Raw genomic sequence first — 12,948 nt, forward strand, 5'->3', positions numbered from 1 at the left:
GAGTTGGAACCAACTCGACAGCACCTAAGAACAACAAGTGATTCATGTAAAGAAGGCTCTTAAAATAAAAAATATTCTTTAGAATTTGTGTCCCAGTAAGACGTACATCCGTTGTGCGGTGTTAAACTCATGGGTTGTTTTTTTGATGTTGATTGGTTTGTTTTTCTGTTTCCTGAAACGTTGGCAGTGCTCTGGGGTGTGGTCCGGTGCTTCAGAACGGTGATGGTGGAATCCTGTTTGGGTTAGGGAACCCTCAGTTAACTCATTGCCTCTCTTTCACTTTACATCAATTCGTTTCAGGCCATAGGCACCCCGTCGGTGGGCGTTCTGTTAAAGCAGTTGGTGCCTTTGATGAGACTGGAGAGCGTTGAGATCACGGAGTCCTTGGTCTTGGGATTTGGAAGAACAAACACCCTTGTTTTCAGGTACAGTGGCCTCAATGAGTTGCTCTGGATGCGTGTGTGCTGCTGTGACGGTGTTTCTTGCTCTAACTTGGGTTTGAGTTTGCTGTCGGTGGTGGCCTGGGGGTGTATGTCTCTGTGTGCTCCCTTTACATGTTTGTCTTGTTGTGCTTTCCTCGGCTGATAGCCGGGTAACCGCATTTCTTGCAGCTACCTCGCATTTAGCTTTCAGTCACTGCAACTTCAATGGCACCACTCAGATTGTATCCTACTTGCAAGCTTTGTTTTAGATCAGTGAAATAGGCGCCCTGGTGGCTTGGCTGCTAACCAAAAGGTCAGCGGTTCAAACCCACCAGCAGCTCCATGGGAGAAAGACCTGGTCATCTGCTCCTGTAAAGATGACAGACTAGGAAACCTTTTGGGACAGTTCTGCTCTACACGTGGGGTCACTATGAGTCAGAAATCAACTCAACAGCCCCCCAAAACAACAACAACAAAGATTTATGGACATTTTAGAGGCTGTTTAAAAGGTCTGTTACATTATCCTTGATAAAAATAATTGTGGGTTCTGTCTCCCTGAGCACCAGTTACCCAGTGCTTAACAGGTTAAAACTTAAGACAAAGAGTCATACATAAATACTACAGGAAGACGACAATAACAATTCCATAGAATGACCTAACATTCTTTCCCAAAGAACCTACAGCTTTTTTATAATTCTTAGTCTCTCAGTATTCCCAGAAGTAGGTAAGATTGTACAATTGACTAGCCATGTGGATGTAGGAAACGTAATTTCTCTGGGCCACGGTTTTCTCACATGGAAGATTGATATAATAAATAAAATTAGAGAATGTGTATCTCTCTAAAAAAAAATTGGTATAATAAAAAAACCCAGATGTGTTGTGAAGATTAAGCATGGAATCGCACATGGTAAATATCTGGCAAAATATAGCTGTTAGGCAGAGGAGACCGTTAGTGTTATTCCCACTGCTCAGATGAAGAAATTCTAGCATCTGATTCACGTTGCAGACGTTGGGGGCAGAACCCAGGCTTGCCTTCTCTCGGTGCAGAGTGCCATAGAGTGTACCTTCTGTCCTTGGATTTTTCCAGAGGGTGGCGTCTAATAGCACAAAGCACCCTAATAGAAAGTAGGTTTTCAGACTTGGCACGTACCGTAGACAAAATACTGAGACACTAGTATGGTTACAGGCAAGGTCTCATCATTTTGTCTGCTTTAACGTACCAGCTCAGAAATTATCTCCTAAAGAAGACAACCAATTAGATGAAAACAAAACAAAAAAACCCGTTGCCATCGATTCGATTCAGACTCATAACAACCCTATATGACAGAGTAGAGCTGCCCTATAGGGTTTCCAAGAAGCATCAGGTGAATTTGAACTGCCGATCTTTGGGTTAGCAGCCAAGCTCTTTACCACTGTACCACCAGGACTCCATCAATCCCGTCAATTAGATACCCGAAAAAAACCCACTGCCATCGAGTTGGTTCTGACTCATAGCGACCCTATAGCAGGTTTAAAACAGAGAATTTGAAATAATGAGGACAGGTGTATATGTAATAGTAGATATACATAAATGTGATCGAGAGTTTTGTTTTTATTACACAGAGAAAAGCTTTCAATGAGAACCTCAATACTATAGCACTTGCCATAATTTATATTTATCTTATGGCTCAAATAAAAGAATTTAGGTCCGAAATTCCAAAAAGACCGTTTTAAAATAAACTACAAGTCAGTCCCCTGAGCACAGATCCCAAAGGTAGTGACATAGTAGTTGCACCTGCCTCTTTTCTTGCAGCTGGACTGAAAATTTCTTGTCTACAGGGATTCTGTTTTGGTTATCTTCAGTCCCATACTTTGTAATAGAGTGCTTTGAAGTTAGTAAATGCCTGGTAAATATTGTTTATTTAATTGTTCAGATAGAATTTTCTGCCCTGGAGGTCTTCAGAACTTTAAATGAAAATCAAACCAACAGATATTTATTGAGCAGAAGTTATATGCAGAGCTCGGGGCTTACTACCAGTAATGCAAAGATTGGACCAATACCTGTCACCTGCTTCACCAAGAGACTGGCAACTAGGGAAGCCAGAAGCAAAATATAAAGGCAGACAATTGGGAGTGAATGACTATGTTTGGTGACAAGTTTGGTGTCACAGCAATGGATTTTAAATGCTGACCCTTTCCCTCCGTAGAGAATTGGTAGAAGAGCTTCATCCATTGATGAAAGAAGCCCTAGAACGAAGACCAGAGGTAAGTTTTTTGTTTGTTTGTTTGTTTTCTAATTTAAGTAATTAACACCTTGGTTTATTTGGACAAGGAGTTCCTGGGTGATACAGACAGTTAACGCTAACAGGAAGGTTGGAGGTTGGAGGTTGGAGTCCACCCAGAGGCACCTCAAAAGAAAGCCTGGTGATCTACTTGCCCAAAAATCAACTATTGGAAGCCCTCTGTATGGAGCACAGTTCTACTCTGATACACATGGGGTTGTCTTAAGTCAGGGTTGGATCTATAGCAACTGGTTGGGTTTGTGGTTTTATTTGGACAGTGGTTTCCCCTAAGGAATACGAACATCCAAGTATGCTTTTAACGATGAATCTAAATTTTTTTAACTTCTGTGATTTTTGTTATTTTCCAGTATTTACTGAGTACTTAGTATAATATGGTTCCTATTTCATGTCCTAAGGAGCCCAGGTGGCACAGTGGTTAAGCGCTCAGCTGCTAACCAAAAGGTTGGAACCCACCAGCAGCTCCACAGCAGTCTGCTTCCATGAAGAGTTACAGCCTTGGAAGCCCTGTGGGGCAGTTCTACTATGTCCTGTAGGGTCACTATGAGTCAGAATCGACTTGACGGCCCTGGATTTTTTTTAATTTCATGTCCTAACATTATAAGGGAAACCCTGGTGACGTAGTGGTTAAGCGCTATGGCTGCTAACCCAAAGGTTGGCAGTTTGAATGCACCAGGAGCTCCTTGGAAACTCTATGAGGTAGATCTACTCTGTCCTATAGGGTTCCTATGAGTCGGAATCGCCTCGACGGCAACGGGGAATGGGTAAACATTATAAGAGCAAAATGACTCAGCCATGTATGTGATGTTATGACGCTCCTTTCTGGGAGGCTTAGGAGTTGGCATTGAACTTGGGGTTTTAGTTTATTTTCCTGGTTTTTTTTTGTTTTTGTTTTTGTTTTTTGAGGGGGAGGTGTTTAGGGAAGGGAGAGCTTAACCAGGAGTTAGACGGTAAAGAATACTGTTTTTCCCAGTGCCCATATGAAGCGTTTCTCTCAACATCAACTTCCCTGAAATGAATTCCGTAAAAGATAAAGTTATAATGTACTATAATAATAATAATAAAAAAAAAGACTAAAAAGATAGCCTCCCGTGTAGTCGATATAAGAAACAGAAATTTTTCGTTGTTGTTGTTGAGTGCTGTCAAGTCGATATCAACTCCGAGTGACCCCATGTGACAAAGAAGAACTGCCCCACGGGGTTTTCTAGGCCACTAGGGCACCTCGTTTTTTATTATAAGAACGTGTTTATGTGCAGTCGAAGGAGGCCTGGTGGTGAAATGGCTAAGCACTCGGCTGCTGACTGAAAGGTCAGCAGTTCAAACTACCAGCAGCTCCGTGGGAGGAAGACCTGGGGATCTGCTCCTGTAAAGATTACAGCCTAGTAAACCCTATGGGGCAGTTTTGTTCTGTCATTTGGGGTTGCTATGAGTCAGCATCGACTCAGCAGCACACTTGACTCTGGGCTTGGATACCACCAGCAGTGACTATTTTATAACACACGTGTCTGGCGTGAGTGGTTGACAAAGAACTTAGCCGTCTGAATAAGAGCAAACAGTGTTACCTCCGAGACCAGAGCTGGCGGGATTCTTAGTGTCCCATATTCCTTTGGCGTAGTGGTTTAGCACTTGGCTGCTAACCAGAAGGTTGGAGGTTCGAATCTACCAGCTGCTCCACAGAAGAAAGATGTGACAGTCTGCTTCTGTAAATATCACAGCCTAGAAAACCCTATGGGGCAGTTCTACTCTACAGCAAAGGGGTTGCTATGAGCTGGAATCGAAATGATGGCAACAAGTTTTACATTCCCTTCTACTTGCTTTAGATGCTTCCGTCTCAGCGACCCTGGGCACAGCTGGGAAACAGCGCTTGTTAGTTCTGAGCACTTCCGTCTTATAAATATTCATTGGCCCACTGGATGATCTGTTCCTCTTATAGCCTGTAATAACAAGCATTTTCTCTAAAGATCAGGAAGAAAGAAAAATAAATAGATTTTGTCCTTTATGCTTAGAAAATTGTAAATGGCAAGATTATGCCTTTCCTTACCATGACTTTCTCAAGCAGAGTTAACACTGTTTTGCCCACGTCTATTTTTTTTTTTATATACCTGGTGTTGGAAACCCTGGTGTTGGAAACCCTGGTAGTGTAGTGGTGAAGTGCTACGGCTGCGAACCAAAGGGTCAGCAGTTTGAAATCCGCCAGGCGCTCCTTGGAAACTCTATGGGGCAGTTCTACTCTGTCCTGCAGGGTCACTATGAGTCGGAATCGACTCGACGGCACTGGGTTTGGTTTTTGGTTTTATAACTGGTGTCATCACCTCTTTCCACACAGAACAAGAAGCGCCGAGAACGGCGAGATCTGCTAAGACTACAGCTCCTTCGAATTTTTGAACTTCTGGCCGACGCTGGTGTGATAAGTGACAGGTGGGGGGTCAGAATCCTTCTGAGGTCCTCTCTCCTCATCGGACTGGTCCTTTGTCTCTCTCTCCCTTCCTGTTTTTTCTTTTCATTGAATACATCACTTCTAAATTTTGTTCAGAAAAGTCAGAAAAAGCTTGCCTCCCCTGCTGCCCCCCATATCCTACTTACACTGGATATATGTAGGTCAGGAACAAATTCAGTGGTGAGTTCTGACAGGGAATCCTATTTTTCGTTAAGTGCCCACTACCGTATTTTTGTACCGTGTGCTGTTCATGCATTTTTTGCCAACGGAGCAACTCCCCCAGCATTTATTTTTGTAAGTGCACTGTGCCAATTTCCACACATCATATGTGTGGGCACGTTATTTACGTGGGTGTGTTATTTGCAGAAAAACACGGTTCTTTGATGTAAAAACTAGCTGTCTAAAGGCTTGGCTTTCCTTTTATTCCAGCACAAATGGGGCCTTAGAACGGGACACGTTAGCCCTCGGAGCTCTGTTCTTAGAATATGTGGACTTGACCCGCATGCTTCTAGAAGCTGAAAACGATAAAGAGGTTGAAATCCTTAAAGATATCCGGGCGCATTTTAGCGCAATGGTGGCCAACTTGATCCAGTGTGTTCCAGGTACAGCAATGTGTCACTGCAAATTCCCTCTTGTGCTTGAAAAACCATTTGTGGTCTTCCTTTCTCTGCTTGCTTCTTTAATCCCACCTGGCCTCTGTGCATCTGGGATGGACTCTTCATTTATTGTGAGATACAGTAAAACCCACAAAAGCCAGAACCTGTGCAAGGCGGATAACTGTCAAAGAAGGAAAATGCAAATATTTTCCACTAATAGAGGGCGACAGAAAAGTGGTGAGACGACACCCTGTCAAAGCCAGAAAGCTTGCAAGACCCAGAAAAACAAGTCAGCCTTGTCGAGTTCCGGCTCTCAGGTTTCACTGTATCTGGAAGTGTGTATGAGAACAGATTGGGGTAATTCAGCACAGAATGATAAGGGAACAATCCGAATTAAATTTGGCTTGGTGCTTGTCATTATTTCAACGTTTGGGTTCCCATCTGAAAATGTACGTATGCGATTTCTACGGGAAGGAAGCAGTTCAGAGGGAACATTTGTTGGAAACGGCTTCACTGCTCCACATTGTCTCGTTGTGCTGATGTGTGAGCATGTGGTGTGAGCAGCATGTCTGCGTTCTGACGACCCATTCAACACATTACATAGAATTCTTTATACAGTGCAGCCCGGGAGAGGCAGAACTCAACGGGACTGCCTTGTTTTTCCATGTCACGCCTGATTTTCACCTTTGGCAGGGCGAGGTCTTACCGCTTTTCTATCCTGCATTTTAGTGGAAAATATTTGAGTTTTCCTTCTCTGACATGTTTCCACCTTACACAGGTTCCAGCTTTCGCAGGTTATACTATAGCTTAATAAATTTTATGCTTGATTAAATATTACATTATCAGGTAAATGGATTTGATGCATTGCATTCTCAACCAAATAGAAACATAAAGAATAAAAGTAGTCTGTGCTGTATAAAAATTGATGCTTTTAATTAAAACTTTCTGGCATAATTAGAAAAGTGGCAACTCAATGAATGTTTCTAGTCTTTTGTTATTTTGACGCATAAATTTTTTCTTACCAATCCCCCTCATCTCTGAGGACCTTACTAATTTAAGGCTTGAATTGATTTCTTCAACTAAAGGAAAGTGTATTTAAAATAGACAGTCCATGCATTGTATTTCACGGTTCTTCCTAAAGCCCTGCAGCGGGCAAGAAAACAGTTCGTATGGAAGCCGCAGCTGAGGGGAAGTTGGTGCAGTTTTTCTACATGTTGATCAGGAAACAGTGTCTGGGGGCCTGTTCCTCTCTGTTTCCCGCTCTGAGTCACAGTACTATTGACTGCAAACTGAGGAAAGGGAAAGAACACACTTGAAAAGAAAATTAGCCTTGATTTTTTAAATACATGTTTCATTACCTAAAGAAAACAAGTTAGACAAGAAAAGGAGAGTCAGGAATAGAAGAAGGACATGAAATGTGTGACTAATTGCCTCCTTTGCCATGAGACCAGAAGATTTGGATGTTGCCCAGCTACATTACTGAACATTTCAATCAAAGATTCTATCCTGATCAAAACTGGGGGGGGGGGGGTGCAGGACAGAATTTCAAATTCTGATGGTATCCAGCCTTTCTGGAGCCATTGAGGCTGGATGAACCTATGAAACTATTGTCCTGAGATAATCTTTAAACCTTAAACCAAAAAATAGCCCCTGAAGTCTTCTTTAAACCAAGCAACAGTTTAGCTTAATTTAAAGAATGTCTGCCTTAAGCATTGTGCTCTTTTGAAGAACTATCTATAGATCAAATTGACAACAGCAACTCGAAAGGTTAGATAGGAAACTTAGGGTTTGTGTTAATGGGGGAGAAACAACTCAGAAAATGAGGGTGAAAATAGTTGCACAACTTGAAGAATGTAATCAATGTCACTGAATTGTACTTGTAGAAACTGTTGAATTGGTGCATTTTGCTGTGTATATTTTCAACAACAATTACAAAGAAAAAAGAAAACTTGAGTTAGGACATGATGGAGAATAGTGATACGGACTGTGCCTGCTGTTCTTTTCCATCTAGTTGACGCTTTGCACTTTGTTTTTCTCCCTAGTCCACCACAGAAGATTTCTGTTCCCACAGCAAAGCCTGAGGCACCATCTCTTCATCTTATTTAGCCAGTGGGCGGGCCCCTTCAGCATTATGTTCACCCCCCTGGATCGGTACAGTGACAGAAACCACCAGATCACAAGATACCAGTATTGTGCTTTAAAGGTGGGCACCATTAGACTCGCTGTGTGACTTGTCAGATTGATGGTCTTACCGTGGCTTAAAAGAAGGCTCAAGTATATGACATGACGTGTTGTTATATGATATGATTAATGTGATACGATGCAATATAACATGATATATGATATGATACCATGTATGATATGGTATGATATGATATGATGTGATGTGATACAGTATATATGATATGATATGATATGATATGATATATGATATGATACAATGCAATACAACACAGTGCAATACATGATATGATGTGATTTGATCTGATAAAATATATGATACGATATGCACACAGATATAAATACATAAAATGCCTTTAAAATTTCTAAAATATACACACTTTAACACAGATACATTGATAGATATTTATAAATGTGTAACTATTTCATTTGGGCTCACAACATCAAAATGCAAAAATTTTCCAAGCTCCCACTTTTGTCCAGTGTCTCTCCTGCGTGAGAACTGTTTTTGCTCTTTTATCCCTTAAGTAGCTGACTTGACAATTAATTTCCAACAATAAAGAAAAAAAAATTAAGTTTGAAACCTGCTAAGAGCTGTATTCCCTTTGTTTTAGTCTCCCCGTACCCTAGAAGATTGCCAGAGATAAATTTCCACCCTGTTGGAGTTGTGTAGAACCTTCAGAGGCGTGACCCTTTACAGCCTAATTTCCTTTAGGAACCCAGCTGTGTTTCGACTCTCGTATACGCCGTAAGACGCTGACTCTCACACCGGCTTTTGACTCAGCAGAGCCCTGACGTTCAGCTGGGCCTGCTAACTGTGAAGTTAATTGGGGTACCCTCCCTCCTCTCACCTCCTCCCTTCTTCTCCCTCTCCCCTCCCTCCCTGGCTTCCTGCATCCCTCTCCCTTCCCCCAACCAAAGAAACTAGTTTTACATTCTTGATTTTAACTTTGGCCAAAGGCTGATCATAATTTTTTTACATTTTGTCATTTCAGTTCATTAATCAAATATTCATCATCAAAGCAAAATTTGAAAAGTCATGTTTGTAATCAGAATTCACTCACTTGAAATCGTTGAAGAAACATTTATTTTAAATGCTGGGAAATGATCATTTTGCTTTAAATATCTTACTCTTTCATCGTAAAGATTTGTTGTAATCACAAAAGTACATGTCTGCAAAGCTAAATTTGTTAGTTTTGGGCTCTTTTTGTGTGTGTGTAATATATTTTATTTAAGTGAACATATCCAAAATAGTATCGTTTCAAGACGTAACCAACACGAACATTTATTAATGAAATGTTTTACCTTTTTAATGCCTTTGAAACCAGTGTGAAACTCCAAGTGCTCCAAACACTTGGAGCACACCTACATTTGGACCATCTACATTTCAAGGTTCGGCAGCAGAGTTTTGAACTCTTAGAAAGAGACCCAAAATTTGGAATCCATTTTTTCTTCTTGAATCCACTAAGGAATTCTTAAAAAATATTGTGGAAAATAATGTCTTTAACAAAGTTAGTTGCATGCCATTACGTTATTCTGGGTTTCATTTCCATGTTTTGTTGTGTTTTTGTCATCAGGCAATGTCAGCAGTATTGTGCTGTGGCCCCGTCTTTGACAACGTGGGTCTTTCCCCCGATGGCTACCTATATAAGTGGCTTGACAACATTCTGGCTTGTCAAGATTTACGAGTAAGTAAATTTTTTTTTTTTAATGGTCTGACTGAGACTAGAAGTACCCTGGAGGTCCTGGTCCCCAGACCTTCTGTTAGCCCAAGACAGGAACCATTCCCAAAGCCAACTCTTCGGACAGGGATTGGACTGGACAATGGGATAGACAGTGGTAACTGGTAAAGGATGAGCTTTTTGGATCAAGTAGACACATGAGACTATGTTGGCATCTCCTGTCTGAAGGGGAGATGAGAGGGCAGAGGGGGTCAGAAGCTGGCAAAACGGACACAAAAAGAGACAGTAGAGGGAAGGAGTGTGCCGTCTCATTAGGGGGAGAGCAATTAGGAGTGTAGAGCAAGGTGTTTATAAATTTTTATATGAGAGTCTGACTTGATTTGTAAACTTTCACTTAAAGCACAATAAAAAAGATTTATGAGTATTAGCCAAAAATACATTGTTTTTAAATGTCTGTGGCCTTCTGCCTCAGTTGAGTTACTGAGATACCTAAGCATCGTTCTCAACCACAATCTCTTCACACACCAACTACAGAAGGGTAGGTTTATGTGCTGTTTGCTTTATACTATGTTGTGTAAGGAGCAAAAAAATGACCATAAACTGAGTCATGAAGCAAATCTCAACAAAGTTCAAAGGGCTGAAATGATACAGGGTATGTCCTCTAATCACAGTGAAATGAAGCTAGTAATCAATAACAAAATATATAATTAAGAAGTACACTTCCATACTGGAAGCAAAACATCCAGAAGGGAATTAACGAGAAAGATAAAACATTGTGGAAAATGCAACCAGTGTCTCTGCACAATCTGTGTAGTAATTGTTAAACAGGAACCTAATTTGCTGTGTATACTTTCACTGAAAAATAAAATATTATTTATAAAAAAAAAGTATTCTTCCAGTTAACCAGTGAGTCAAAGAAGAAATAGCAATGGAAACTGGAAAATTTTTTTAATTGAAGAATAATGAAAACACTACATACTAAACTTGTGGGCTGTAAATAAATGCAAGCTTAGAATGAAATGTATAGCATTAAATGTATATACTGTTAGGAAAAAAAAGTTGGTGATCACTGACCTAAGTATCCATCTCGAACAGTTAGAAAAAGAATAATGTGTCAAATCCAAAGAAAGTAGAAGGAAGGAAATAATAGAGATAAGGGAAGAAATGAGACCTAAAATTTAAAATATAATGGAAAGAATCATCAAAACCAAAAGTTTATTTTTTAAAAAGAGTAATAAAGTAGATAAATCCATGGTAAGGCTGATGGAGAACAAGAGACAGAGAGAGAAGGCTCATGCAACCAAATCAGAAACGTAAAAGGGGCATTATTTCAGACCCTACAGACATTAAAAAGTCAAACAGGAACACCTCTGTGCCAATGAACTTGAATTTTTAGGTAAAATAGACAAATTTCTTGAAAAACACAAGAAGAAAAACTCATATAATACAAGTAATAAAGAAATTGACTCTGTAATTTAAAATCTTCTCACAAAGAAAACTTTAGAGCAGATGGTTTTGTGGTGAATTCTACCAAACATTTAAGTCGTAAATTGCATTGAACAAAGAATGTAGCAGAAGGAAATACTTCTCAATTCATTGTATGTGACCAGCATAACCTTGATACCAAACCTGGTAAGAACATAACAGGAAAGAATGCAAAAACCCCGAAAAAAAATCAGAAAATTTAATTCGGTAATATATTTAAAAAAAAAAAATGATTCATGTGACAAGTTGAGTTTATTTAAGAAATGCAAGCTTGGTTTAATATTCAAATACCTATCATTTTGTTAGTATAGTAACTATATTAGTAGAATAAAAAGGAGATACCATATGATCATTTCAGTAGATACAGAAAGAGCATTTTATAAAATTCTACATTCATTCATGAGAAAAGCAAAACTAAGAATATAAAAAGAACGTTCTTAATCTGATGAAGGACATCTGAAAAAGAAAGGGAAAAATCCTGCAGTAAACACCATACTTCACTGTGAATAGTGAAAGTGATCCCGTTGAGATTAGAATTTATCATTTCTGTTCAACATTTACTCATGATCCTAATCAATGCATTGGGAAAGAAAAAAGAACATAAGACATATGAATGAAAAGGAGGAAATAAAGCTCATTATCCACAAATGACACAGTTGTTCATGTAGAAAATCCAAAAAAAGTCTATAAAGTGCGATGCAATGGTTAAGTGCTCTGCTACTAACCAAAAGGTTGGCGGTTCAAACCCACTAGCTGCTCCACGGGAGAAAAGACCTGCCAATCAGCTCCCGTAAAGATTTAAAAAAAAAAAATTCGGCCTAGGAAACTCTATGGAGCAGCTCTGCTCTGTCCTGTGGGGTCACTATGAGTCAGAATTAAAGACAACAGGTTTGGCTTTGTTTTTGTTTTTTAACTTGATTCCGTATCTTTTCAAAGAATATTCTTTCATTAAATATGAATAATTGATTTGCTCCCTGTATTCAGGTTCATCAGCTTGGCTGTGAAGTTGTCGTCTTGCTCTTGGAACTTAACCCTGACCAGATAAATCTTTTTAATTGGGCCATTGACCGATGCTACACAGGCTCCTACCAGCTAGCGTCTGGCTGCTTCAAAGCCATAGCGACTGTGTGTGGAAGCAGGTATGTGTGTACTCCTGAAGAAGAGAGGTAATGGTCAGCGGTGAGGGCAAATGTCTTAGTTAGCTAGAGCTGCCAGAACAGAAATACTGCAGCCAGGTGGCCTCAACAAATTTGTTCTCTCATAGTCTAGGAGGCTAGAAGTCCAAATTCAGGGCACCAGCTCTAGGGGAAGGCTTTCTCTCTCTGTTGGCTCTGGGGGAAGGTCCTTGTCTCTTTTCAGCGTCTGTCCCTCGGCTCCTTGGTGACCGTCATGTCGCATGGCATCTACCTTCCCCCGTCTCTGCTTTCTCACCCCCTTGCTTAATCAGCTCCTTTTATATCTCAAAATAGATTGATTGAAAACACACCCTGCACGAACACTACCTCATTAAAATAACAAAGAAAATCCTTTCCCAAATAGGGTTATAACCATAGGTTTAAAACCCCAAAACCAAACCCTTTGCCGTCGAGTCAATTCTGACTCATAGCGATCCTGTAGGTCAGAGCAGAAATTCCCCCGTAGGGTTTCCAAGGAGCAGCTGGTGGATTCAAACTGCCGCTTAACCACTGCGCATCCAGGGGTCCAACCACGGGTATTGGTAGGATTTGCAACACGTATTTTGGAGGAACGCAATTCAATTCCTAACAGCATTAAGGTTACTCTTCAGGGTGTGAACAGTAGAGAGCTGTCTGCTTTTGCAATTAGCTGAGCAGAGTGAGATCCATGAGAATACAGAACAGCCTGCAT

General features: G+C 40.4%; 1 protein-coding gene across 11 annotated transcripts in view; it reads left to right on the forward strand.

Annotated features, from left to right (window-relative positions):
* FRY (FRY microtubule binding protein) overlaps positions 1-12,948 on the forward strand; it is a 524,498-nt gene that overhangs the window by 388,459 nt on the left and 123,091 nt on the right. For all 11 annotated transcript variants that reach the window (XM_049853229.1, XM_049853227.1, XM_049853221.1 and 8 more), the window contains 7 exons: positions 301-425; positions 2,609-2,666; positions 5,028-5,119; positions 5,568-5,740; positions 7,777-7,937; positions 9,493-9,603; positions 12,067-12,221. In XM_049853229.1, coding sequence (XP_049709186.1) covers positions 301-425; positions 2,609-2,666; positions 5,028-5,119; positions 5,568-5,740; positions 7,777-7,937; positions 9,493-9,603; positions 12,067-12,221 — 875 coding nt within the window. The remainder of the gene's footprint in view (positions 1-300; positions 426-2,608; positions 2,667-5,027; positions 5,120-5,567; positions 5,741-7,776; positions 7,938-9,492; positions 9,604-12,066; positions 12,222-12,948) is intronic.

Source organism: Elephas maximus, chromosome 14 (genome assembly GCF_024166365.1).
Source record: "Elephas maximus indicus isolate mEleMax1 chromosome 14, mEleMax1 primary haplotype, whole genome shotgun sequence".
Classification (NCBI taxonomy): Eukaryota; Metazoa; Chordata; class Mammalia; order Proboscidea; family Elephantidae; genus Elephas; species Elephas maximus.